Source organism: Equus przewalskii, chromosome 13 (assembly GCF_037783145.1).
Source record: "Equus przewalskii isolate Varuska chromosome 13, EquPr2, whole genome shotgun sequence".
NCBI lineage: Eukaryota > Metazoa > Chordata > Mammalia > Perissodactyla > Equidae > Equus > Equus przewalskii.
In genome coordinates, this window is record NC_091843.1 from 3,446,026 (window position 1) to 3,473,962 (window position 27,937).

The 27,937-nt window shown below is 49.4% G+C and overlaps 2 protein-coding genes across 38 annotated transcripts; one reads left to right on the forward strand and one right to left on the reverse strand.

Moving 5' to 3' along the window:
- The first annotated feature begins 5,720 nt into the window (after positions 1 to 5,720).
- Positions 5,721 to 11,374, forward strand: NHP2 (NHP2 ribonucleoprotein). The gene is made up of 4 exons (XM_008539118.2): positions 5,721 to 6,144; positions 6,226 to 6,295; positions 7,768 to 7,873; positions 8,546 to 11,374. Exons 1-4 carry the CDS (start codon positions 5,985 to 5,987, stop codon positions 8,669 to 8,671), a joined length of 462 nt encoding a protein of 153 aa, XP_008537340.2. The 5' UTR covers positions 5,721 to 5,984; the 3' UTR covers positions 8,672 to 11,374.
- Positions 9,789 to 27,578, reverse strand: RMND5B (required for meiotic nuclear division 5 homolog B). Of its 37 annotated transcripts, none has more exons than XM_070570179.1 (12): positions 27,445 to 27,525; positions 27,180 to 27,303; positions 23,480 to 23,567; positions 21,922 to 22,072; positions 16,582 to 16,727; positions 16,311 to 16,451; positions 13,658 to 13,779; positions 13,287 to 13,453; positions 11,949 to 12,114; positions 10,651 to 10,753; positions 10,409 to 10,563; positions 9,789 to 10,322 (listed from the first exon to the last, which is right to left on the reverse strand). In XM_070570179.1, the coding sequence occupies exons 3-12, from the start codon at positions 23,537 to 23,539 to the stop codon at positions 10,259 to 10,261; spliced, it is 1,275 nt and encodes a 424-aa protein (XP_070426280.1). In that variant the 5' UTR covers positions 23,540 to 23,567; positions 27,180 to 27,303; positions 27,445 to 27,525; the 3' UTR covers positions 9,789 to 10,258. The 37 variants fall into 37 exon arrangements, with proteins under 37 accessions (XP_070426280.1, XP_070426281.1, XP_070426282.1 ...); XM_070570180.1 differs by having other exon boundaries at positions 13,658 to 13,758; positions 27,445 to 27,523; XM_070570181.1 differs by having other exon boundaries at positions 13,658 to 13,758; positions 27,180 to 27,300; positions 27,445 to 27,516.
- Between the last annotated feature and the right edge of the window lie 359 nt (positions 27,579 to 27,937).

A 27,937-nucleotide genomic window follows, 5' to 3' on the forward strand; every position in this document is an offset into this window, starting at 1 on the left:
GGGCAGGGGATTCCTCCACCTGAAGGACTGGGGGAGGGGGAGACATGTCCCCTTGGTCTTGCAGATTCCTCACCCCAGCCCTGTAAAGCTCAGGCCCACGGCAGTGCCCAGAGGCCCAGAAGAGAACCCCCACACATCCAGCATGTGCCCAACAGCAGGCGACAGCTTTGCTGGCAGTATGTCCTTCAACCCTCAGCCCATTTTAAAGGGGAAAAACTGAAGCACGGGAAACCGGCGGCACAGGAAACCTGAGGCACAGGGAACCGGCGGCACGGGGGACCGGCGGCACGGGGGACCTGCGGCACAGTAAAGTTGGACAGTTTGTCTAGGGCTAAACAGCTGATAAACTGCATATCTGGGATCAAATCCTGGTCTGTTTGACTCCCAGACCCTTCCTCTCTCCACAGAGCATGCTTTTCCCTAGACTTGGTTTAATTGGTAAACTGCCAAAGCCCTATTAGATATTAAAAATAGTTAAAAAACAACCAACAAAATTTTAAAAACCAAACCCTACAGCCATCAAATTAGTTTAGTACTAGAGAAAGAACAGAGAGGCTGGAAATAGACCCAAATACATATTAGAGTTTAGCATACAGCAGAGGCACACTAAATGGATGTGTGGAAAGAGAAAGAATTGGATAAATGACATCAGGACACTCCTGGCCATCGGGAAGAAAGTCAAGCTGGAGCCCTGCCTTGCTCTAAACACTCACATTAAACCTGATGATCACAATTTTTCATACAAACAGTGAAACCACAAAAGCACTAGAAAAATTTCCTTAAAGTACAGAAAGCTTTTCTAAAGCGATGAGACAATCCTACAGAAAAACCGGATAAGAATAGGACAGGGAGTTGACAGCAAAAGAAACACAAATGACCCACAAAAACATGAAACGTCTAGCCTTCCTCTGAACTAAAGAAATCTAAGTGAAAACAAGACGCTGTCTCTCCTAACCGGAGCATCACCACCCCCGTCTGCCTAAAAAAGTTGCTAAAACCCAGACTTGGCGAGGGATGGAGAGACACTCTTAGAGCAACTGTGAACCCCACCTCTTGAGAGGACACGTGGACAAGATGGATTATATCGAAGCATAAATGTTAGGAACTTATCCCTGGATAGACTCACAAAAGTACCAAAGATATTACACAATATTCATTGCAAACTTATTAAAAATAGTAAAAACACTAAAAACAAACTAAAGTCCACCAGTAGGGACGGGTTAAATAAATTATGGAAATCCACACAATGCGATACAATGGAGGCATTAAAAAGATTTATCTCTATTGTGGAAATAGAAAATTTTCCAAAGGTATGTTGATAAGTTGAAATAAATTGCCAGAACAGTACACTATTTAACATATGTAAACAAATATATCTATATATATCCACTTGCATATATGCACAAAAACCTTAATAGTGAATACCTCTGGAGAGCTTAAATGAGGGGAATAGGTGTCAGGGAGAACAGATGTTTAACTTTTCACTTTATATTCTTTTTTTGTCCTTCTTCTCCCCAAAGCCCCTCCAGTACATAGTTGTATATTCTAGTTGTTGGTCCTTCAGGTTCTGCTATGTGGGATGCCACCTCAGCATGGCCTGATGAGTGGTGCTAGGTCCACATTCAGGATCCCAACCAGTGAAACCCTGGGCCACCAAAGTGGAGCATGCAAACTTAACCACTCGGCCAGAGGGCTGGTCCCCGTCACTTCATATTCTTATACACTATCTGAATTTTTTCTTTTTTTTGCTGAATAAGATTCGCCCTGAGCTAACATCTGTTGCCACTCTTCCTCTTTTTTTTTTCTTTTTATGTGAGCTGCCACCACAGCATGGCCACTAACAGACAAGTGGTGTAGGTCCATGCCCGGAATCCAAACCCAAGCCGCTGAAGTGGAGCATGCCAAACTTAACCACTAGGCAACTAGGGCTGGCCCTGAAAATTTTTTTAGCATAAATATTATCATCTTTAAATAATAAATTTTAAATTCCAAAGTCAAAGTCTTGACCCTAAAGAAACCCATCTTCCTGAAGTGCCAAGCTGTCGTTTCTAAGTTCCCAGTTTTATGCAGTAAGGTGTGTCCCAAGCAGTTGTGACCGAGGAAGGTTCCGTCCTCTAGAGTCCCACTTGATGGTCCCTCTCTTCTCAGGTTCTGTCCTGAAATCTCAGGCTTCATTTCTGGGGAGACAGCAATTGTCACTAAGGAAACTAGGCTGGGATGTAAGTTTCCATTGATCATCTTGACTAATATTGGCCATACTAATAGTGACGTAACTGGCCTACAAAAGAATTAAAGCAAATTTCCAATAAATCGCGTAAACTATATATAGTTATTTATATATATTTTTTCTTCTACTTGAACTTCAGCTCCTAAAGTAAGCATCTAGCTTGATAAATAAAAAGTCGCCCTCAATTTAAAAATGGGCAAAGGATCTGAATAGACATGTCTTCAAAGGTATGCAAATAGCCAATAAGTTGGCTATGAAAAGTTGCTCAGGATCATTAGTCACAAGGGAAATGCAATTCCAAACCACAATGAGATACTGCTTCACACCTACTGGGACTACCATAACGAAGAAGTCAGAGAACAGCGAGTGTCAGAGACCACGTGGAGAAACTGGAGCCCTTGTTCACTGCTGTAGGAACATGAAATGGAGCAGCTACTGGGGAGAATAGTCTGGTATTTCCCTAAAATGTTCAACACAGAGTTGCCATGGCCCCAGCAGTTCTATTCTAGGGATCTACCCCAGAGGACCAAAAACATATGCCCACACGAAATCTTGTGCACCGACTTTCATAGCAGCGCTATTCACAGCAGCCAAAAGGCGGAAACAACCCAATCCGCCAACTGATGAATGGATGAAACGTGCAATATCCATTCAACGAAATGTTATGGAATAGTGGAGTACTGACACATGCTACAACATGGATGACCCTTGAGAACACTGTGCTTTATGAAAAAAGTCAGACACAGAAGGCCACACACTACATAATTCCATTTCTGTGAAATGTCCAGAACAGGGAAATCTATAGAAACAGAAAATAAGTTAGGGGTTGCTTAGGGCTGGGGAAGATGAAGGGGTTGGAGGGTGATAGCCAAAGGGTATAGGGGTTCTCTTTGAAGGGAAACAATGTCTTCAAGTTGATTGTGGTGATGCCTGCACAACTCAGTGAAGCTACTAAAACCACCGAATTGTATACTTTGAATGGACAAATTGTATAGTATGTGCATTATATTGCAATTAAAGAAAAATCATTCTCTCCAACTTTTTAAAAGATGATGCCTTGGTCTATGTAGATCTAACTTTCTAATTTTTAGATGAGGCACTAAAACCTAGACAGATTAAATGACTTACTCAAAGTCACTTGTCATTTAGAGCCCTGGTCTACCGCCCATTGGCCATCATGGTCTCACCCACACTACACTGCTTCAAGTGAGCTCGAGTGGCCATTTGAACAAAATCAGTGAGGTCACCAAAACCACCTTGGATCTAGCACAGAGCTCTGGGACTGTTTAAGAAACACATGTTTGTTCTTAGCACTTCATTGTCTTACGGCTCAAAAAGCTGACACTGGTGACCTGGCCAGGCCGAGTGTTCCTACGCTTTTACCATTGAGCCATGTTTCATATCCTTTGAGCTAAAGTCAATCACCAAGTCACAGAGTATGAGCAGAGTGTGGGCTGGAGGCAAGTGGACCTGGGTTGAAATCCAGTTTTGTGTGAGCTAGACAGAGCTATTCACTTTTATGAGCCTCAGCAAATTGTGAATAATAAAGGCATTCTTTGTGAGAGATAGTATATGTAATGTGCTTGGCACATAAATGTTAACTTCCTCCTTCCATATAAGAACCGAGGGGCTGGCTCCATGGCTGAGTGGTTAAGTTTGTGTGCTCAGCTTTGGCGGCCCAGGGTTTCACCGGTTCAGACCCTGGGTGCAGATGTGGCACCGCTCATCAAGCCATGCTGAGGCGGCGTCCCACATAGCACAACCAGAGGCGCTCATAACTATGTACTGGGGGGCCTTGGGGAGAAGAAGAAGAAGAAGAAAAAGGAAGACTGGCAACAGATGTTAGCACAGGTTTCAAACTTCAAACAAAAAAAAGAACTGAGAAGCCCTAATGACTGAGACCTTGGTGAGGTCAGACATGCACATTTGCTGGAATTTGCTTGAACCGGGTTTCCCAGGGGTGAAGTTACTCTGCGGATAGAGTTCATCATGTCCTGTGCACAGATTTGGCAGTGCATCTCCCCTTTGCGACCCTGACACATGGCCATTCATCCTACAAGCCGAAAACATTCACAGGAACGCCACTCAGAAAGGGAAGAGAAAACCAGCCCGCTGAGCCCTGCCAGCTGTGTCCTCAGAGGAGCTCTGCTCTCACAGCTCACTGCTCCCTGGGGAGGGCTTCCCAGGAGGGCCAGAGCCCTACTACAGGGCTTCCCATAGGGGAGCGGGGGCAAGGGTTGGGATACAGCAAAGTCATCAGCATTAAGGCAAAGCTGACAGTAGCCACTCATCCTAAAGCTCAGGAAGGGACTATCTTTTCTTAAGAAATTCCAAAGTGAAAAAATGTAAAAGGTCAGTTTTCTGTTATGTTGTGCATACAAACTTCGTCTACTTTCAAATTATTTTTTATTGCTTATATAAAGTATTTTCATTGTTCAATTGATACATTTATTTCTTATTAAAACACTAAATTAAAAACCTATTTGTTTTTTATTTAATGACTTTGCACTTGGTTAGAGCACTAAAAGGCCAATTTTTAAGTTGGCTTAACTGACCTGCACTTCCACAGCCACCTTCAAGCTTCTGAAGTTCCAGTGACTGGCCTGTTCTAACACCACAGAAATGGCAGGCCTACCACCGCATAATCAAAGGCAATTAATTGGAGCAATTATCTAATTAATATGTACCCAGTGTTCCAAGACGTGGTGGAAGAAGTTGGAGATACAAAATCCACGCCGGTCTAGGCCTGCTCGCCTCCCCACGTCGCGGTCCCCTGAGCTTTTACAGATAACTGCACACTGGGCGCCTCTCAGAGCTCCCCCCGCCCCACGTCGCAGCCCCAGCGCGTCGCCCGCAGCGTTCACGGCTGCACTCGTGCTGTCTCCGACCTCAGCGCAGCTAGATGTCTCCGCGATGCATCCGATGTGTGTGTGATGCCTGGTGGTGCAGGAACCACGAGGAAAACAGAACGTTAGGGGATGCGGTGGAGGGTTGGAGGGGTGCTGCAATTTTAGAGTGGGGGTCAGGGAAACCTCTCCAGTGGGTAACATTTGAGCAGATCCCTGCGGGAAGAAGGGGAGCGAGGCACGGACTTTCTGGGGAAAGGCGGCCCCAGACCCTGGAGCTCAGTGAGCGAGTCCATCCTTCGCAGTAAAAGAGAAAGCAGAGTGTGAAAAACGGTGCTAGGACGGAAGAACCCTTACCAGTGCTTTACCTTAACCTTGGCACCTCGGGCACACCACCCAGGACCAAATGAGGATCAGATTCTAAAGTGGTGTGGAAACCCACCCAGCAGGCCGCCCTTTCCTCTACTCGGGTCCCAGACCCCGCCGTCAGGCAAGGATCCAGCCCCACGGGATCACGCCCCAAAGTCGTGGTCACGCCCCAAAGATATTGCCTCCTTCCCCGGCTCCCATAAGCACCGGTGACTTCGGACTCTCAGACCCGCCCAAGTGAGTGTCCCCGCCCCGCCCCGCCCCGCCCCAGGCCCCGCCCCTCGCCTCAGATGCCCTCGGCCCCGCCCCTAATCCGCTCCGCCCGCGGGTCCGTGGCGGGAGAGAGCCAGCCCTTACGGCCTGGATTCCGCCCCTACCAGGTCGCCAGTCAAGGAGCTGCGCGTCAACGATTGGTCTGAGTCGGAGACTTCGTTTCCCGGTTGCAGTGTCGGCTGGCGCCCCGCAGAGCGGGGTGACCCGGAAGTGACTCCTCGGGCCGCGTGGACTCGTCACCTGGAGAGTGTGTTGCGGCGGCGGCGGTGATGACCAAAATAAAGGCCGATCCGGACGGGCCGGAGGCTCAGGCGGAGGCGTGCTGCGGGGAGCGCACCTACCACGAGCTGCTGGTGAATCTGAACCCCATCGCGCAGCCCCTGGCTTCTCGCCGGCTCACGCGGAAGCTCTACAAATGCATCAAGAAAGGTGCGGCGGCGCCGGGCGGCCGGGCGGCCGGGCGGCGCGGGGGGCGGCCCAGGCCCCCGACTGACTCTTCTGTCATTGCAGCCGTGAAGCAGAAACAGATTCGACGCGGGGTGAAGGAGGTTCAGAAATTCATCAATAAGGGCGAGAAAGGGTAAGGACCCCTCCTGCCAGACTTTGCATTTCTGACCGGTAAGGAGGGTAGTAGTCTCGGCACCAGTGCTCGGCCTCAACCCCACACGCAGAAAGTGAGCGAGCAGTCGGTGAGTTCGCTTCAGTACAGCTACCGATCCGTCACTTCCACGAGCTCAGGGATACCACGGGGACGTGAATTCCGGGGCGAGCGAGTCGTATAAGCCAGCTCGCTTAGGGTGGACCCCAGCTTCATTCGCTCAGCGACTGCCTATCGAGAGTCTACTTTTTCTGGCACTGTGCTATCGGAAGACGGTGACGTTAATCAAATAACCACACAGACAATTACAAGTTTTGCGGTAGGTAACTATGAAGGAAAACTACAGGGTGCAGTGAGAATGACTTCCTTCTTCCTCCTCTCTCTTTTCTGGTGTTTATCAAAATCTGAAACTTATTTGCATTTTTTCCCCGTATCTCCCACTCAGACCAGAAAATAAGCTTTTTGAGAACAGGATAAAGCCCCTCACTGCTTTCTCCCCAGAAGTGTCTGGTACACTGTAGGTGCTCAAGAGATAAATAATGCTGGGGGATTGGATTCTCCATGGGGAGTCTGACCTAGGTGGGGGTAGCTGAGGTCTGAAGATAGAGGAATTCGTTTGGGCGGCTTCTGCCAGAAGAAAGACTGGGCCCCGGGGCAGGAGAACAGTAGTGGTGGGCCGAGGTGCTACCTTCTCACGTGACTTTGTAAGCCGTGGTGAGTATAGTTGTTTTTGGACCCAGCTTTGAGAGGCCATTGAGGGTTAAAGCCAGGACATGACTAATTCCGTTTACACCGTAAGAAGATTTTTCTGGCAACTTAAGAAGGATCAGAGATGCAAGAGTAGACTTAGGGAAACTGAGACAGGAGGCTGCTGTAGTCTAGAAGAGGTGAAGGCAGTTTGGCTTAGGTTGGTGATAGTGGAGATGGAGAGAAGTGAAGTGGATGGATCTGAGAGGACTTGCAGACCAGAGTGGGGAGGTATGGATTTCAGCTGAGTGGACAGAGGGCCTGCTTATTGAGCTAGTGGACAGTGGAGGGGGGCTGGGATTAAGAGGGAAAATCCTGAGTTTGGTTTTAGACAAGCTTTTGAGGTGCCTTTTAGATACGTGATCCCTCTCCCCAGCAGAACCATCGAATAGGCAAATGGCTGTATGGGTTTGGAGCTTGGAAGAGAGGACCAGGCTGGAGAAACAGATTCGGGAGTTGGCAGCACATACATGGCACTTGACGCCATGGCCATGGCTGGGGTCAGCCAGGGAGAAGGCAGCAAGAGGGCAGCCAAGGGAGCAGGCTGTAAGGAACACTAGCATTTAAAGGCTACTCAGGAAAAGGAGAGCCACGAGGCAACAGGAAAGCTAGGAGCGTCTCTGTACCCCCAAGGCCCAGTCCAGAGGTGGCACTTTGGACTGAGAGACGGAATGAGCAAGCTAGAAACATTGTTTCTCTCACTTCAGGATCATGGTTTTGGCAGGAGACACGCTGCCCATTGAGGTGTACTGCCATCTCCCGGTGATGTGTGAGGACCGGAACTTGCCCTACGTCTATATCCCCTCTAAGACGGTGAGGAGCACGTGAGCCCTGACCTTGGTCAGCACTGGAGGACGGGGTCTGGGATCGGTGTGCGGCAGCTTGGGAAAGAGCCCAAGCTTTAGAGTTCAGACAGGCCTGGGTGGATTCTTGACTCTGCTCCTTCCTAGTTGGGGGCTGCAGACAAAGTTCCCTCTCTGCACCTTGGTTTCCTTCTCATAAAATGGGAATACCGTTCCGTGGACTGTGAGAAGGAAGCAGAAGGTGTACATGGACATGCTTTGTCAACTAAGCTGCCGCACCATGTTAGTCCTCCTGGGTGGGTGCAGTGCTCAGAGCGGGTGTTCTAGGGGCCTGCAGCTGTCCTCATCCTTACAGATAGCAGGGCCCGGTCTGGGGCACAGGGAGTGGGCATGGCTGGGACCTGGAGAGCATAGGCTCTGCCTAAGGAGACAGCCACTGCTGGGCTGGAGCCCTTTCACAGTTGCCATGTGGGAATGTAGGCCCAGTGTCGCTAGACCACAGCTTGAAAATTTGCTGAGTTTAAATGATGGCAACCAATGTGAGATGTTTTTAAGTATAATGTTGATTGAATAGCACTTGTCTGTAGGCTGGATTAGGCTGGCAGGTCACTGGTTTGTGACTCCCTGGCATAAGGCTGTGCGACCTTTTCTCCAAATGGCCCTTCTTTCCCCTTTTCTGCAGGACCTGGGTGCAGCCGCCGGCTCCAAGCGCCCCACCTGTGTGATAATGGTCAAGCCCCACGAGGAATACCAGGAGGCCTATGACGAATGCCTGGAGGAGGTGCGTGCCTTGCCCCCACCCATGTGAAGGACTTGGGGAGCAACCTGGCACCTGCTCTGGAGGCTGCTGGGCTGGCGGCGGGCCAGCTGGGAGCCCTTCTGCTGCCCACTCTCACAGCATCTCCGTCCCGGGGCACGTCTTCTTCCCAGGCAGCTCCAGCAGCCCTTTCACTTCTCCATCAGTGCTGTTTCCTGCTGAGCGTCTGTGAAGACACTTCCGAGAATGTGGTGTGGGGGAAGTAAATGCTAAGACTAAAATGTGGTAAGTCTGTAGGTGTTTTTTTAAGCAGCAGCTGCTGGTAGGGCCAAGGAGTTGGTGGGCAGGAAAAAGTAGAAGCAGCCTCTCTCACCAGAGAACCCAAGGACTTTTCAGAGTGCTCAGTGCTAATGCTTGGCCTCCGGGGCCCGTGCTAGACTCGAGCTGAGAACAGACTCTTTGCTGCCCACCCCCGAGCTTTCGACTCCCACTTCCAGAGTCACTAGGAGCTGCAGGGTAAGGCAGCCGAGCCCAGAGCCCACTGCATGGAAGCCACCAGCCCCTGCATCAGGGACACCCCCATTCCTCTTTTCTTCTTCTCCATGAGTCTTTGATGCCACTGGGAAGCGTATGAAAGCAATTTACCCACCCACAGAGGACATTTTAAATAGGAACGTGAAGATAAATACAAACCCCAGGCCATCTCTCCTGCTTGGCAAATGGCCATAGTAGTCTAGTCCCTTGGAACATTTTAGACTTGAGGTGCCTTCCTGTCTGAAAGGCCCAGCATAGGACTCAGTACACATAGCAACCAAGCTTCAGGGATCCTGGAATAAACTGGGCTTGAGGGTCAAATCTGGTTTAAACTCTAAGCTCTCTTCTTTATAAGCTGTGAGCCCTGTTGTGCAAGTCATTTCATCTTCCTCACTCCCCTCGCACTGACGTCTAACATGGAGTAATAAGATTTGATATGTGTATATGTAAAAGCAGCTTGCCCAGGGTCTGACATCTCCCAGCGTTTTCACCCAATCAGAGATGCAGGTTGGGTTTCTTCTGACTGGGCGCCATGGCTGCCATGCTCCCAGCCGCAGCAGCCAGGCCGTGCCCAGGACCTGTGTGCAGAGGGCATGGAGTAATTCTTCGTCAGTGAAGCTGAAGGCAGGCGAAGTAAGGAGAAGCCCTAGGAATATATTTGCTCCGAGTTATAAAACAATGGCATTCAGTTCTAACCTGGACTATTTACAGTGGGACATGGATACATACAGTTGTGAGGCTGTACAGCGAGAGGAGTGCACGCAAGCGTTGGTGTGGCAGTAAGAGACCTGATTGAGGGCAGCCGTGGAAGGACATCTGCTGCTGGTCAAGCCCTTTACTTCTCTGTTGGTTGTGACTGAGTCAATGGCAGATTATAAACGGGGAGAGGGCAAGAGCACAGAGGCCAGCATCTCCCTGCTCTTACAGCCAAGGGCCAGCTGCCCAGTGCAGGTTGGTTCACCTCCCTTCTTGGCTCCTGCCCATGCTGGCACTCCTCAGCCAGCTGCTCTGAATCACAGTCCACTGAAGCCAACCACTCCCACCAAGACACACCACGGTTCATGGGCAAAAACCGCTTTCAACAAAGTTCCTTCCAGGCAGGAATCAGAATATGATGCGTTTCCCATCTGCTGGGTTCTGCTCCATGGGACAGTAGGGACACTTTAGCCTGCAAAGGGAAGAGAACCAAGAACATCTCAGCGGCTGGCCAGCAGGAGAGCCAAGCCAAGGAGGAGCAGAGAACAGGGAACTTACTTTCCTCCATTAATGAGCTTGTTGAGTGCATCTCGGGAGATAACGTGACCACAGATGAGCTTGATGGGAGGGTTAGAATCCGACGTCTGCTGGCGGAGGATGGGGCACGCGAACACTGAGTGGTACCAGCACTTCATCCCTAGTTCGATCTCAATCTGGGGAGGCCAGCAGAGGGGTGAGTACAGTTCTCTCCTGCTGTCCTCCCCGGTGCCGTCTGCCCACACCTCCCTGCTAGGCCTCACCGGTAACTCGTCCTTGTGACTCCAGACCCCAGTGCACTGCCTCTGCTCGATCACAGCTTTGATGTTCATCAGCACGGGCAGCGCCACACAGCCAGAGGCAAAGCTGCAGAACAAAGCAGGGGCTGGAGCGGCCAGACCAAGAGCCCAGCAGGCAGACAGAAGACCAGCACACTGCCATCGGTCTGGAACTCGGGGCAGGGTTCTAAAGGGACACATGTCAAATCGGTCCTGGAAAATCTCTCAGGTCACCTGTAAAGTGCCACATATGTAGTTATGTGTGTCCAAATCTAGAGAGTCACTCTAATGCACTCCAAAGTTTGAGAACCTGGAGGAAAGACAAGGAAGATGCGGGGGGCAGACAGCTGCTCATCCAAACCACTGCAAAGTCCTTGGTGTGAAGGGGACAGTGCTCAGTTGGAAGGGCCCAGCCTGACTGTCTACCCGACTCTGCCATCCTAATGCACCTCTGTAACTGGCTATCCACAAGGGCACTTAGAAGTAGGGGGTGGGTTCTGACAACAATAGGGGCAGGGGTGGGCAGCTGACTGGCTGGAGCTTCAGGTGCTACATACCCCGGTGCTCAGGGCAGTCGTGCATGAGGGAACCGTCCTGTCTGAAGGCAGATGGCTCCTGCTGGGAAATACTGTTCTACAACTGACATCCATCACCCTGGGTGGGGCACGAGATTCCACGGCCAGTCTCAATAAAATGTACCGTAACACTGTGCTGTGGTGCGGTATGTGACTTTGGGGTCAGGTCCAAGTGCCATTTATTCCGTGAGGCCCTAAGCAAGTTCATTCCTGTCCTGAGCCTCTGTTTTCTCATCTGTAAGATGTGGATAACAGTACCTCCAACTCTTAGGGCTGTTGTGAAGTCACGAGAGGAAGATTACTGTGAAGAAGACTTCCAAGTGAAAGCTCTCGACACGTGTTGCCCAGCCACACTCAAGCCTCTCGGGGGAAGTGGTGGTGGAGATGAGGTCACAAGGCCAGGCTGTCGGAGGGCCATGTGATTATCTGGGGTGAGGTGCAGGCGAGGCAGGGACCTCGTTCAAGAGACCTTACAAAATGGAAACCTCGACCCTTCCCCTGACCTTGTGGTGACCTCAGGCCACAACTCTTCCTAATCTCAGTTTCTCCAACTGTAGTAACAAAGGTAATTCCATCTGGAAGAATGACTTAAGAAAGCCCGTTGAGGTCTGTGAAGGCCCCAACCACCAGCCCTGGCACACAGCAGGGCCTCGGCAAAATGTTTCTCTAAACCCTCCTACTTGTGCGGCCCCCCAGGGCTGGCTGTACCTGACGCTGAGGGGCGACTCCACAGAAAGCCCCAGCAGGGAACAAGCATCCCGGGTAAAGGTCTCACAGATCTCGGCCCAATGGCTGTTGTCCAGGAGGTGGCAGTAGGGCGACTTCTCCAAGCCCAGCCGCAGGTACACCAGACTGCCCATCATCACCTGGATCTCTACAAGGCAACAGGGCGCAGCTCAGGGCACGCAGAGGCCCAGGACACAGCCTCTTCCCGGGGCTCTGTGTCCAGCTCCCAGGGCAGCAGGGCTGTGAGGCAGGATGGGGAGCAGGCTGACCCCCAAGACTCCCAGGCCAAGCCAGGACTGACGTGCCCTTGGGAAAAACTGGTTTTCCCTGAAATCCAGTTGGGAGGTGGAGTCTCGAGGCTGCTTATGTGGGACAAGGACAGGCATCGCCACCTGGCATCAGGTAGGGAGGGGTTCCAGTTCTCTTTCCATCCTTCCAACCGCATCAAGGAGCGAGTCTCAGGCTGGCACTCACAGCTCTGTTCTCCAACTCCGGGTAATCTCTCCTTGTAAAAAGCTCTGAGGAGGCAGCAGCATCTAGCTAAGATTTCACAACATTGCTCGCTTTTCCTGATGTCTATAAAATGTGAAGTAATAGGAGCCAGCCTGGTGGTATAGTGTTAAGTTCGTGCACTCTGCTTCGGCGGCCTGGGGTTCACAGGTTTGGACCCCGGGCACAGACCTATACACCGCTCATCAAGCCATGCCGTGGCAGCGTCCCATATACAAAAGAGAGGAAGATGGGCACAGATGTTAGCTCAGGGCCAATCTTCCTCACCAAAAAATAAATAAATAAAATGTGAAGTAATAATATGAGTGGAGCTAAAGACAAAAGTTACTGGCAGTAGGGTGATTACTAACTGACCTTCTGGAAGGTGAGACTTAAATGACAGATTTGGAAATCCTAGTGTGATGGAAGAGGGCTCAGGAAAGAAGCTGTAGAGGAGGTGCCCAGTGAGTCTTAGGGACACAAGTGGAGTTCTAGGTGGGAGTGGCCCATGCTGAGGCAGAGGAGCATGAGGCCACACGTGTTGTGAGCGCACAGGCCCAGTGTGCTCTGAGTGTGGGTGTGGCACACGGCAGGCATTTGGCAACCAGAGGTGGTCTGAGCTGAGGCTAGAGGGGTTGGCAGAGGCAGGTGAGGAAGAATCCCGAGTCTGGAGTTCACCGGGGAGACAATGAGGGAGGGGTCAGAGTAACTCAGAGTGGGAGAGGCATCCTGGTAACATGTAGCCCCATGTGGGGCAGGGACTGGCAATCTGACACATGCTGACATCTGTCGGAGCCCAGCAGTGTCCACCCCAGCACGCTGGGCACTTACCCCGCTGGTGCAGTCGAGCAAAGGGCTGGAAATGCCGGGCGTAGCTGAGGGCTTCCAGCTGCTTCTCAGGACCACCTGCCAAGAGGCGGATGAAGTGCAGTCGGTGCAACTTGAACTCCAGGGAGCTGTTGAGCTCAAGCAGGCGCTGCCTGTGGGAGACGGCCCATCTGGGAAGAACGGGGCCAGTTGAGTGTGGAGCTGGTGGGGTGGGAGAAGGGGCCCTGGCAGAGCTGGGTCTGAGATGTGGGCTCCACAAGCCTACGTGAGGCCCACGAGACAGGGATGGAGGTGTGTCAAGGCATGTCACACTGGGTGAGTGAAGATCACAGACAAGCCTTGTCCCCTGCTGGTCCACCCAAGGGCCAACTTACTCTAATGCTGGCCCCAGGTCTTGTTCATGCAGAGCTTCCAGGATTCGATTCAACTCCAGGAAAGGCTGCTTGAAATCCAAGTCCACATTCAGTGTTGATTCCTGTAGGGGGAGAGAGCAGTCCTACCACAGGAGGATAGTGTTTCCATAATCCTCTGCTCTGTGCTTAATAAAACCCATCCACCAAAGGCAGGCTGGAGAGCCGGTGTTTGCATAGGGAGCTGTGGTCTCCTGCCAGCTGCTCGGGCCCCATTTCAGTTCTGAGAGGCTGAGTGCTACATGCTGGCTTCCCAGTTGGCAGACTACAAACCCCACCGCACCCCTGCGGTACTGGAGACCCACGTTGAATAGCATGGTGAGAAAATTATTCGTTTTCAACCCTCCTAATTACATTAAGAGAAAGTATCCTTTACTTTTACTGCCAGTTTGTCTTTAACACCTAACAAGTGCTACTTTGTCATTTTACTAATCTCCTTTTTTAAGAAAGGCATATCAGGCCTTAACTCAACCCTGGCTGGTAACCAACTCTAGCTAGAAATTTAATAACTTCACTTTCCATCGTATATATTTTTACAGCTACCTTCTTTTTATTGCCAGGGACTGATTTCCTTTCTAAAATAAATTTATTGAAAGAAGCAATAAAAGCAAAAATAAACAAGTGGGACGGGCCAGCCCAGTGGTGCAGCGGTTAAGTTCGCACGTTCTGCTTCTCAGTGGCCTGGGGTTCCCTGATTTGGATCCTGGGTGCAGACATGGCACCGCTTGGCAAAAGCCATGCTGTGGCAGGCGTCGCACGTATAAAGTAGAGGAAGATGGGCAGGGATGTTAGCTCAGGGCCAGTCTTCCTCAGCAAAAAGAGGAGGATTGGCCCTAGTTAGCTCAGGGCTAATCTTCCTCAAGAAAAAAGAAAAAGAAAAGAAAAAACAAGTGGGACCACATCAAACTAAAAAGCTTCTGCACAGCAATGGAAACCATCAACAAATTGAGAAGGCAACCTACCAAATAGGAGAAAATATTTGCAAATCATATTATCTGATAAGGGGCTAATATCCAAAACATATAAAGAATCCATATAACTCAACAGGAAAAAAAAATACGATTAAAAAATGGGCGGGGGCCAGCCCCATGGCCTAGTGGTTAAGCTCGATGTGCTCCACTTTGCTGGCCCACTTTGGTTCCCCATGTGGACCTACACCACGTGTTGGCAGCCATGTGTGGTGGCAACCAACATACAAAATAGAGGAAGGTTGGCACAGATGTTAGCTCAGGGCGAATCTTCCTCAACAAAAACAAAACAAAAAAGGGTGGAAAATCTGAATAGACATTTTTCCAAAGAAGACATACAGATGGCCAACAGGTACATGAAAAGGTGCTCAACATCACTAATCATCAGGGAAATGCAAATCAAAACCACAGTGAGATATTGCCCGACATCTGTTAGAATGGCTGTCATCAAAAAGACAAGAAATCAAGCCAGCCCCGATGGCCTAGCAGTTAAAGTTTGATGCACTCCACTTTGGTGGCCCGGGTTTGGTTCCCAGGCACAGAAACACACCACTCATCTGTCGGTAGCCATGCTGTGGTGGCAGCTCACATAGAAGAACCAGAACTTACAACTATACACAACTATGTACTGGGGCTTTGGCAGGGGAAAAGGAAGAAAAAACGAGGAAGATTGGCAACAAATGTTAGCTTGGGGCGAATCTTCCCCTGCAAGAAAAAAAAAAGACAAGAAATAACAAGTCTTGACAAGGATGTGGAGAAAAGGGAACCCTTGTGCACTGTTGGTGGGAATGTAAATTGGTGCAGCCACTATGGAAAACAGTATGGAGGTTCCTGAAAAAATTAAAAATAGAACTACCATATGATCCAGTAATTCCACTTCTGGGAAAATATCTGAAGGAAATGAAAACACTAATCGAAAAGACATCTGCACCCCACGTTCACTGCAGTTATTCACAATAGCCAAGAGATGGAAGCAACCCAAGTGCCCAATGACGGATGAGAGGACAAAGAAATGTGGTATTTATACATATATATGTTACCCAGCCATAAAAAAGAATGAAATCTTGCCATTTGCAACATGAATGGACCTCGAGGGCGTTATGCTAAGTGAAATAAGTCAGACAGAGAAAAAAAAAATACCATATGATCTCACTTATATATAGAATCTAAAAAAAGTAAAAAAACCCAAAACAACAAAACACAAGCTCATGGATACAGAGAACAGATAGGTGGTTGCCAGAGGCGGGGAGTTGGGGGATGGAGAAATAGTTGAATGGTTTTTTTTAAGTTTAAATAAATTGAATTAAGAAAAGATATTAGCCCATTTAAGTAAAGAATGCATCAGTCAGAAAGGAGCTGGTCTCCAACGGAAGCCAACTAAAGGAGAGGTCTTAGGGAAAACTGGACTGCCCGGGCACAGTCCAGGGAGAGGATGCCCTGCCGGGCCTCCTGCCCATTGCCTAGTCTCCGGGAATGGGCATCCCCATCAGTCTATGAGAGGCAATGACACAACACATCTGAGTCATGTAAACAAATCGACTTGTCTGGATATGACAAAAAAAAAAAGAATAAGAGAGACCTAATATAAAGGAAACTATCAAGTAGAAGGCAAAGCAGGCAGGTTCCAGCACCCTCCCTCTGGTCGTTACCTGGCACAGCTCCTCAGCGACGCTGAGCATGCCCTGCTGGTACAGGTGCTCCACGATGGCCATCTGCAGGATCTGCTGCTGCTTCTCCCGCGAGTCCCACACTGCGTCGGAGACCACACCGCAAATCTCAGAGTCAAAGTTCTGACAAGGACGAGAGACAGGGCCCTGTGACTCAGCACTCGCACTTCTCACACTTGCTCTCCTGATGAGCCTGGGTACACACCAATGCCACGGATTCCCGTCCCCGCTCCAGGCCTGCCCCCATTCTCACCCTGTCAATGGCTTTGCCCACTCTAGAGACACTGCTGTGAATGTCCTTGTGGTCCGAAGCCAGTTTCTGCACGGTGTCTTTGATCTTCCGGCAGCACTGGGACATCACCAGGGAGAGGGTGGCTGAGAGTGGGGTCCCCTGGAGGGCTGCAGAGAAACACTGGCAATGAGTCAGGACACAGAGGAGCAGACTTGTCCCTGCTTCCTTATTCTAAATGCCAGAACAGAGGCCTGGGAGGTAGCACTGAGCTCCAGGGTGAGACCCAGCTTCTATCCCAGGTCCTGCCACTTTGTAACTGCATGACTTGGAACTGGTCAAGGGGGACAGGCCAGTTCATCTCTCAGAGTCTTCGTTTCCTTATCTGTAAAATGTGGGTATAGCAGCAGCCTTGCCGCTCGCTGTGAAGTGAAGATCATTTGGCATTTACTGTGGGTCAGTACTTCACTGCAGCTCATTTAATCCTCCCACCATGCTATGCAGTGGGCACTGTCAGTATCCCGTCCGATAGCTGAGGCAGCAACTTGCCAGGTCACATGGCAGTCACAGATATAAAGCCCAGACTCCCCGCGACCACACCAGATGGCTCCTTATTATCTTGAGTGAGAGACTACGTGTGAGAAGGCTTTGAACCGTCAAGCACTGTCCCCACATTAATGTCTCTTATCAACCCAGAGGACACCAGGCAGGCCGGGGTCTGCCAGGGAAGCTCAGGGACATTTCTGGCTCAGGACACCAGGCTTGCTGTGATCCACCACCATGGCCAGGCTGAAGCCACACCGACTGCCAAGAGCACATGGGCTTGGACAAGAGGAGGGCAGACAGGCCATCAGTCCCCTCTTCGAGCCCAGCACCTACACCTCTTCTTTAGATGGCAGCACCTCAGTTCCGGGAAGGAAACATGACCCAAGGAAGGGAAGGTGACCCAGGAGGGCCAGGGAACGTCTCAGTCCTGAGACTGGAAGGGAGATGTGTTCTGCCAGGTTTCCAAACAAACACAACGTGAACTGGAGCTGCTGGAGCACTATGGCCATCTGGGGAGCACCACTCTGAGATAAGGCCGGCAGAGTGAGGGGTCACCTAAGCCACTAGATCCAGCTGGGCTAGACGTTTCAGTTACCTGAGCCCGTGATCCAGCCCCACTTTTGTTTGTTTGCTTGTTTAAGCTAGTCTGAGCTGGGTTTCTGGCCCTCATAACTGAATGAGTCCCAACAAATACAAACAGGAGGCAGTGGTTGGACCACCCACCTACTCTAGGGAGATGGGGCAGAGCCACATTCCGCTCCCAGCATCAGCAATGCCCTCCCAAAGCCCAGCTTGCCACTCATTTCCCACATTCGCTCCCACAGGTCGCAGAGGGCCACACTGCATATTCTTTGGCCACAGCCCCTTAAGGACAAAGCACAGCTCTCAGGAAACCAAAGCCTTTTAACCTGGAATCCCCAACTCTCCGCCACCCAAGGACCCCAGTGACGAACGTTAGCCCCGACAAATCCCTATCTAGGGAGAGACGGTCTCCCTAGAAACACACTGCAGCCATAACATCATCTGGCATCCAAGAGCATAGACAATGCAAATGAGCTTCAGACCAGCAAGAGAAACCATTTCCATCACACACAGTTAACAGATGCCATCAAAAGCAAAGACACCTGGGCATTTATCACAGCATGGCACAACCACAGTGGAATGCCAAGCAACTCGGTGCAAGAATGAGACAGAATTCTATGTGCTGATATAGAACACTCTCCAAGACAGACTGTGTAGGGAAAAAGCAAGGTGCAGGAAAGTATATACTTGATGCTACCCTTTGTGTTAAAAAAAAAAAGGAGGGAGGATAGACACATACACAGACCTACGTATGCACACAGGTGCTGCCTGAGGGGCACCTGAGAAACAGGACGGGGCTGACTTTTGGGGAGGGACACACAGGAACTGGGAATGAAGGAGGAAAGAGAGACTCACTTTTCACTGTAAACGTTTTTGACCTTGAAGTCTTTTTCACGTGCATGCTTTCTTTAAAAATAAATAAAAAGGTAACAAACTCTACTTTGTAGATTTGTTTTTCTCAGTGGTACTAGGTGTAGCAATTCTGAAAATACTTTCTATGTATGTAGAAACTGAGCAATGAGAAATATATTGACCATGTTGGCCGTGAGGTTTCTCACTATTGGAGAAGAGAGGTACAGCTGTGGTTGGGGGCAGTCTAGGAAGGACCTGTGACATTGGATTGGAATTGAAGGTATAGTATAAATTCATGGTCTGCAATATATAAATAAAGACAGATAGACAGATAGATCCATGTGCTAAAGAACCTAGAAACAGTGACACCCGCGTAATAACCCAATGATGGTTTCCAAATACAATTTCCCACCAAAAGAACCAGGGCTACGTGCAGAAATTACTGATTCCAGGGAATATCTTGCTGTGCCAGAAAGTAAGGATGTGCAAAAAGAAAACAACAAATAATAAATATAAAAGATGGGCCATGTCAAAAGGATATAGGAGGAAAAAGAATAGTGCTGAGACAACTGAATACCCCCATGCAAAAGAATGAAGTTGGACTTTACACCATATACAAAAATTAACTCAAAATGGATCAAAAACTCAAGTGTAACAGCCCAAACTACAGAACTCTTAGACAAACAGAGGTGTAAATCCACATGGCCATGGATCACAACGGTTTCTTAGATATGACAACAAAAGCATAAGCGACCAGAGCAAAAATATCTTGGATTTCCATCAATATTAAAAACTTTTGTGCTTCAAAGGATACTATCGAGTAAGTAAAAGACAACCCACAGGACAGAATATATTGGTCCATCTACATCTAGTAAGGGACTGCTATCAAGAATATGTAAAGAACTCTTACAACTCAACAATAAAAAGACAAATAACTCAATTAAAAAATGAGCAAAGGATGTAAATAGACATTTCTCCAATGAAGATATACAAATAGGCAACAAGCACATGAAAAGATGCTCAACATCATTAGTCATTAGAGAAATGCAAAGCACAACCACAATAACATATCACCTCATATCCACTAGGATGGTTATAATCAAAAAGACAAGTGTTGGTGAGGATGTGGAGAAACTGGAACTTTCACACATTGTTGGTTGAATGTATACTGAATGTTAAAATGTTGCAGCTACATTTGGATAACAATTTGCCAGTTCCTCAAAAAGTTGAACAGAGGGGCCACCCCTGTGGCCAAGTGGTTAAGTTCACGTGCTCCACTTCGGCAGCCTAGGGTTTCACTGGTTCAGACCTGAGCACGAACCTAGCACCACTCATCAAGCCATGCTGAGGTGGTGTCCCAAATGCCACAACTAGAAGGACCCACAACTAAAAATATATACAACTATGTACTGGGGGGCTTTGGAGAGAAGAAGGAAAAATAAAATCTTTAAAAAAAAAAAGTTAAACAGAGAGTTACCATACGACCCAGTGCAGAAAAAAGAATGAAGTAGTGATTCATGCTACAACAGGGGTGAACCTTGAAACATTACACTAAGTGAAAGAAGCCAGACACAAAAGGCCACATATTGTCTGATTCCATTTATGTGAAGTGTCCAGAAGAGGTAAATCCACAGAGAGAAAGTAGACTGGTGGTTTCCAGGGGCTGGGGTGCGGCAGGAATGGATTAACTGCTAATGGGTAGGATTTCTTTTTGGGGTAATGAAAGTCTTCTGAAATTAGATAGGGGTAATGACTATACAACTCTGTAAATATACTAAAAATAACTGAACTGTACACTCTTAAAGGGTGAATTTTAGGGGCTGGCCCGGTGGCGCAGCACTTAAGTGCACACATTCCGCTTCAGAGGCCCAGGGTTCGCCGGTTTGGATCCTGGGTGTGGACATGGCACCGCTTGGCAAGCCATGCTGTGGCAGGCGTCCCACAGACAGTAGAGGAAGATGGGCATGGATGTTAGTTCAGGGCCAGTCTTCCTCAGCAAAAAGAGGAGGATTGGCAGCACATGTTAGCTCAGGGCTAATCTTCCTCAAAAAAAAAAAAGGGTGAATTTTAATGTGAGTTATAGTTCAATTTTTTAAAAAAAGGACATAGGAACCAGGGATTACCTCTGATCAAATCTAAGACAATTTGAGCATCAAAATAAATAATAACAGTAATGGATTATAACTCATTAAATAAATAGGAATCTATAAGTGTGAACTGATAATAAATAAATAAGGGGAGAAAGGAAAGCGGAATGCCAACTAATAAATATATAAGGAATGACAGAGCAGGAAAAATCACCCATGTTGCATTCAGCCTTGTAACAATTGATTCAGGCAAGAATCATCAATGGATGCTAAAATGAGTGGGCTGAAGTTTGATGAAGCACTGGATATTTACATGGTCTCAAAGTATCTCCCCACAAATTACTTACTAATTAACTCTAAAGAAAGAAATACTAACTTTATGTGGAGAAACCTGGCAGACACCATCTTAACCAAGTGATCAAAGTTCACATCCCAATAATGGAACAAGCTGACTCCTTGTACCTCCCGATGTGACGTGCTGAGCATCACGTCACTTCTGAAGTACTCCTGGCCCAAATGCAAAACCTGAATGACGAGGAAACAGCTGACAACTCCAAACAGAGAGAGATTCTGCAGACTCATTGCCCTAATGCTTCAAAATGTCAACGTCATGAATAACAACGGCAGGTGGAGGAAACATCCCAGATTAAAAACTAAGGATGAGACATGAGAAACTAAATGCAGGCTTTGATCCTGAATTGGATCCTGGACTGGAGAAAAAAATTAAAATGCTTTCTGCAAATTATCAGACAATGGCAAAATTAAAATATGAGCTACATTCATTAGGTCATAATATTAATGTTAAATTTCTTGATTTGAATAATTATACTGTATTTATATAAAAGAATGCCCTTCATCATAGGAAATACACACTGAAGGTTTAGCAGCAATGAGGAATGATATCTGCAACTGACTTTCAAATGGTTAAAAGGCAGTAAGAATATGCAAGAGAACTGATAAAGCAAATACAGTAAGATACTAGCAGTTGGTGAATTTAAGTGAAGGGTATATATGAGTTCTTTATACTATTCTTGGAACTTCTCTGTAAATTTGAAATTATCTTAAAGTGTCTTAAAAATTTAAAAGAAAAGCAAATAAAACAAAATGTAAATGAAAATAATCTCAGGTAAATCAATAGTTTCTGTTGAGCTCTTGAAATTACTCCCCTTCACAGCGGCCTAGGGATCCATGTAGCAGTGTCCTAACAATCATCCTGCCAGAGCCTTGTCACCAAGTAGCCTCAGGGCCCCCTAGCCCACAGGGAGGCAGGTGTGGGGCTCTCGTGGGGGACACCCACCTGCGCTGGCCAGCTCGGCCCGCAGCTGGCCCACGTGGTGCAGCAGCTCCTCCAGGCTCTGCTCGCAGTGCTGCCCGTAGGTCAGGAACTTCTGCAGGACCTTGTCCACTTCTCTCTCCACGCTCGCACACTGCTCCATGGCGGCCTCGGACTGCGGGGAGGGGAGTGTCCACTGCATCAGGCTGCACCTGGGCCAGGGGGGCATGGTGGGGAGGGCTCCCTATCCCCTCACTGTACCCATATCATATATCACTGCCCAGGAATTCCCAGCTTAACATATCTGTCCACAGCTCGCATCACCCCCAGCCAGGGTGCCCTGTGTAGGGTGCAGGCAGAGTGAGGACAGGGGTTTTTTGAATCATGGTGAGAAAATTACTCTGTATTCAACTCTTTTCATTCTATAATCCTTGTTCATCTCTTTTTAGTCAAGAGAAGAGAGAGCAGGTCTTAGAGAGCCCTCAGTAGGCAATGCTAACTAGAAATCCATACATATAGTGCATCTTTTCATCTACTCATTATGGTCACCTTCTCTTCAGTTAGTGGACTTGGTTTTCCATGTACTCCAGTGACAGAAGCCGCAACAGCAGTCCACGAATGGCTGATATTTTGAAACGTAGCCTAAGGAACAACTGCTGACCACACAGGCCTGATGGGCCTCGCCCACCACTCCAGCCTCAGTCCCACCCTGCTCGCCCATGGACAGGCAGCTTGTGTCCAGCCAGCTGGAATCCTTGCTCCCTCACAGCTCTGTGCCCTGGTTCAGCTGCTCCCTCTCCCTGGTATGCTCTCCATTACCCCTCACCTCCTCAACTGCTTGAGAAGCTGGCTCATCCTTTCTGAGTCAGCTCAGAGGTCAGCTCCTTCAGCAGCTGTCCCTACCTGTCCCCACCTGGCTCTCTCCACTCTGACTTGGCACCCTTCTATTTCACTTTTGATCACTGGGTAGTGATGTGTTTGAGGACCTGCCTCCATGATCACACTAGAACATCTCTTGTTGTAACACCACCTTCCCTCCTCATTATACCATTGAAAGAAAGTTGACTTTCCTTGTCCCATCTTTCCTACCACTGAGGCCCCCTTCCTAAGTCCCTTCTATCCTGGGCCACTGCTCCCCTCCATTTCAGAGCAGCATTTGACACTAAACACATGGACAATCCTCAAAACCTTGGTGACAGGGGCTGGCCCAGTGGCCAAGTGGTTAAGTTCGCGTGCTCTGCTTCAGTGGCCCAGGGTTTCGCCGGTTCGAATCCTGGGCATGAACATGGCACTGCTCATCAAGCCATGCTGAGGCGGCGTCCCACATGCCACAACTAGAAGGACCCACAACTAAAAATACACAACTATGTACCGGGGGCTTTGGGGAGAAAAAGGAAAAATAAAATCTTAAAAAAAAAGAATGTTGGTGACAGAGTTGATTTCCCTCTCCAGCCTTCCATCTGGGATTGGAAATGAGAGGGCTCTCTTGAATGTTCAGATCTACTCAGTTGTCCATTCTCTCAAAGAGGATAGAGTTACATTGCAAAGATAATCCTGTGTTCAAGGTGACCATCAGGCTTACCGCAGTTTCACCAGACTCTCTTCCCATTCTCACCAGCACCGTCAGTCCTGGCCTCAACATCTCAGCCCAGCCTGTGGACACTGTCTCCCTACCAGGCAGGAGATGAACAATCAGAGAACAGCATCCAGGGCCTTGAGATATGTATATGCCTTCCCTCCTTAGGCTTGATGCTCACACTAGAATTTGTAATCATGGTGTACAGAAGACATGCCCTCCTCTTCACGGCCCTTGAGCAAACACACTATAACTGGATATGAGCCATTCTCGGCCAAATATAACAGGGACTCCTATCTGAAATACTGTAATCATTATTAATATTGCTATTAGTAGTGAACATTTCTTACGGGTTTATTATGTGCCAGGCACTGTGCTAATCACTTTGCATACATTAACTACTTTACTTAGTTCTTACAAAACACTATGAGGTAGGTACAATGAGACCCTTTACAGATGAGAATATGAGATGCAGAAAGATTAAATAAGTTGCCCAGGGTCATGCGGTGGGGAGGCAGAGGACCTGGGAACTGAAGCCGGGCAGTCTGCTCCAGAGCCCTTCTATGAAGCACCTCAGATCACAGGCCTCTCTGGACCAGGCTCACAGGCCACTGTCTCACCAGGAAAGGAAAGCAGCCAGTGTCTGTGGTTAGAATAGTGTACGGCAATGATTAATGATGACAAGAAACAGGAAATTAACCACAGAGCCTCCGAGATGATCAACAAGGAAAGATGACAGCACAAAAGAATGTTTGCCAAGAGTGTCTGGGAACCAGAATCACAATTGACCAAAAATAAACACAGCTCAAGAAAGGTCAGGACCTCACCAAGGTCAGACACCAAGTGATACCAGGATCATCAGAGGGAAGCCCAAGTCAGCATCTCGAAATTGTATTAAAAAGCTGAGGAAGGGGCCGGCCCGTGGCAGAGTGGTTATGTTCGTGCACTCCGCTTCGGCGGCCCAGGATTTCACCAGTTCGGATCCTGGGCGCAGACAGGGCACCACTCATCAGGCCACACTGAGGTGGCATCCCACATGCCACAACTAGAAGGACTCACAACTGAAATATACGATGCTGTACTGGGGGGCTTTGGGGAGAAAAAGAAGAAAAAAAGAAGAAGATTGGCAACAGTCGTTAGCTCAGGTGCCAATCTTAAAAAAAAAAAGCTGAGGAAGGGGATGGGTCCAAGGATCCTCATCCCAGCATTGTGTGTTGTAGCGGGGAGCGGGAGACAACCTAGGGCCTCATCACTAGGGGAACTGATAAGCCAAGGAAATAGGATGGGGGGATGCATCTACAGAAACCCGGGTAGCATTTAGAAACCATGTTCCACATAATCCCACAGCAACCTCACTAAGATCCCAAAACACGGTCTTGAGGGGGAAAAAGAAAATGAACTCTAGGCAAAATATCATTTATGTAAATTAAAAATATATGCAAAAAAGAGGAGGATTGGCAGCAATTAGCTCAGAGCTAATCTTCCTCAAAAATAAAAAGTTTTAGGGCCGGCCCGGTGGTGCAGTGGTTAAGTTCACACGTTCCGCTTCTCGGTGGCCCGGGGTTCGCCGGTTCCGATCCTGGGTGCAGACATGGCACCGCTTGGCAAAAGCCATGCTGTGGTAGGCATCCCATGTATAAGGTAGAGGAAGATGGGCATGGATGTTAGCTCAGGGCCAGTCTTCCTCAGCAAAAAGAGGAGGATTGGCAGTAGTTAGCTCAGGGCTAATCTTCCTCAAAAAAAAAAGAAAATATATGCATACAACCAAGGATGTAAATAAATGGAAATACACCAAACACATCTGAGTGGTTTCCTATGGTGAGAGAAGGGAAGAATGGGGATGAAAGGGAATAAATGGGGCGGCTGGCCCCGTGGCCGAGTGGTTAAGTTCGCGCGCTCCGCTGCAGGTGGCCCAGTGTTTCGTTGGTTCGAATCCTGGGCCCAGACATGGCACTACTCATCAAACCACGCTGAGGCAGCGTCCCACATGCCACAACTAGAAGGACCCACAACGAAGAATATACAACTATGTACCGGGGGGATTTGAGGAAAAAAAATAAAATCTTTAAAAAAAAAAAAAAGGAATAAATGGATAAATACAAAGGAGAAAATGGCCCTGCATGGGCCAATTAAATGTACAAAGAACTGAGAAGTGTGATTAACTCAATAAAAAATTTAAAAATAAAACAAATGAGCTGGGAAAACAGAACTGTTTGCGAGTATTCCATCCAAAAAGCCCAGGAGGCTGATTCAGTCCGTCCAGGGTGAGCCACAGTGCCTGGCTCAGCGGGCCACCTTCACCAGGCACAAGGATGGCTGAGTTTGTCTTTGTCTTTGACAAACTGCATGATTAATCCAATGGAATTTCATGTCCATTGTCCTAAGCCTTCCTCCCCAAGGTCTCACATGTACAGAAATTATCTAGCAGGGTGATCCCCCCAAGACAACACATCAGATCCTATCCCCCTCTCAACACTGCCGGGGCCTGACACACAAGCCCTGTGTAACTGGGCATTCGCTTCCTTTGCACAAGCCTTTCCTATGTCCGGAGTGCCCTCTGCACTTCTCTGCATGCAGAACATGAGATGCGGTTTAATTACCAGCTGCCCACGAGGCCCTCAGCGAGATCTCCCTGCCTCCTTCTCTGCAACAGAAACCTGTCGAGAACGCCCATGCCACACGCATCTGGGTCCTCAGCACTGTGGCACAGTAAGTGCCTGCTCACATGTCTGTCTCCCCTGACTGGACCCGGAGCTGCTTAGGCCTGGAGTCCAGTCTCGTCCTCTCTCTCCCCTCAGTGCCAGCCCAGGACCTGGTCCACAGCTGGTGCTCAGTGAACATTTGCTCATTACACCGTGCAGCCATTTCCTAACCCCTGGGCTAGGGAGCCTGAGCTCAAACCTGGGGCAGGTGGGCAGGAAGAGACATGAGTGAAATATTAAAATCTCCATCAAGGCATGCGTGGAGGTTTTGTCCCCAGTCTTCAGCACCCTGAAACAACAGGGTCCCTTCTGGGGCAAGGAGGAAGAAGGGAAGTTTGTGCAAATCATAGAAATTTGCCTGACACAGAATTTGGGCAGCCTCCGTCGACCCAACACTTATTCTTTTGCACCCCCCACCTCTATCCATTCTCCACCCTACACATCACTCCTCTGCTTAAAACCCAATAGATTCTCATTATACTTAGAATGAAGTCCACTCTCCTTTTTATGGCCTACCAGATGCTATGTGAGTCGACTCCCAACCACCTCTCCAATCTCATCTCCTACCACTCTCCCCCTCACTTGCCACAATCCAACCACACTAGCCTTCTTTCTGTTCCTTGACTACATCCAGTTAATTTCTGCCTCAGGGGCTTTGCACTGACTGTTTTCTCTGCCTGGAACATTCTTTGCCCAGATCTTTCCATGGCTGGCTGCTTAGTACGGTCTCAGTGCACACGTCATCTCTTCAGAGATGCTCTCCTAGACCACAGTATCTAACGCTGACCCTCTGCCCCACCCCCCCACTAGTCACTCGATCATATCACCCAGTTCCTTTTCTTCATTGCACATCTCTATGTGAAGTTTCAAATCCTTCTTTTGTCATTAGCCCCTACTGGGAGTTTCACCTACATTAATGTGCAAGTGACTGGCAAACTCCAACTCATCCTTCAAAAGACCCTGCTCGCACGCCATGCCTGGCCCTCACATCTGGGCTGAGTTACCTCCGACCCGGCGGGTCGCTCTAGGATGGGACGTCTGAGTTCGAGCGACTCCCCCGGCAGAGGCGGCTCCTCGACGGCCCTGGGAGTCTGTGGGGCTCCAGCTCCCGGCCCGGGCCGACGACTGCTGAGAAAACAAGCCAAGGGCGGGGCGTCGTCGGGGGGCTCCCGAGAGGGCCAGGCCCGCTGCTCGGCAGCCGGCCACCCGCCCGCCGCCAGGCACCCCACCCCCGCTCGCCCGGCCGGCCAGGAAGCCGCCGGCTCCCACCTGCTCGGCGCCCGGCCCTGGCTTCCGGCGCGCTGTCATCGGAACCGGAAGCGGCGGCCGTTGCCCGGCGGCGCGGACCCGCCCACTGGCGGCGGCGGGAGGGGCTGCTGCCCGCGAGCCCCGCTCCGCCCCCCGCGAGCTCCCTCCGCGCGCCGAAAGCCCGCGGCCGGGTCGCAGCTCGCCCCGGCGGCGGGTAGGCCTCGACCGAGCGCTCGCGGGCCGGCGGGTGCGCAGGGCGCGGCTTCCCCACCCGGAAGAGGCCCCGCCGGCCCGCGGGCGCACCAGCCACGGCGCCGCTCTCCGCAGTCCCACCGGCGAGGACTGCCGCCGCGTTCGAGGAAGGACAATACCCAGCAGCACGAGGCCCGGGTGCCAATGTCAGGCTTTCCTGCGGGGCTCCTTGAGGCTCTTTTTCAAACATCAAATGATGCAGCCTTGCTGATCCCCCTAATCCAGTACTTAATCTACCCACCGGGCATTCATTCAGCGGGAG

Excerpts from the sequence above, each read along its gene's own strand:
- NHP2 (XM_008539118.2), top strand. The coding sequence starts at position 5,985 with ATGACCAAAATAAAGGCCGATCCGGACGGGCCGGAGGCTCAGGCGGAG. Across the intron at positions 6,296-7,767 it reads ATCAATAAGGGCGAGAAAGG|GATCATGGTTTTGGCAGGAG; the intron begins GTAAGGACCCCT and ends CTCTCACTTCAG. Across the intron at positions 7,874-8,545 it reads TCTATATCCCCTCTAAGACG|GACCTGGGTGCAGCCGCCGG; the intron begins GTGAGGAGCACG and ends CCTTTTCTGCAG.
- RMND5B (XM_070570149.1), bottom strand. The coding sequence starts at position 27,150 with ATGGCGTGCGAGCAGGGTCTTTTGAAGGATGAGTTGGAGTTTGCCAGT. Across the intron at positions 22,073-27,087 it reads CCAGTCACTTGCACATTAAT|TCCGAGGCCGCCATGGAGCA; the intron begins GTAGGTGAAACT and ends CCCTCCCCGCAG. Across the intron at positions 12,115-13,286 it reads TGCTCGACTGCACCAGCGGG|AGATCCAGGTGATGATGGGC; the intron begins GTAAGTGCCCAG and ends GTTGCCTTGTAG.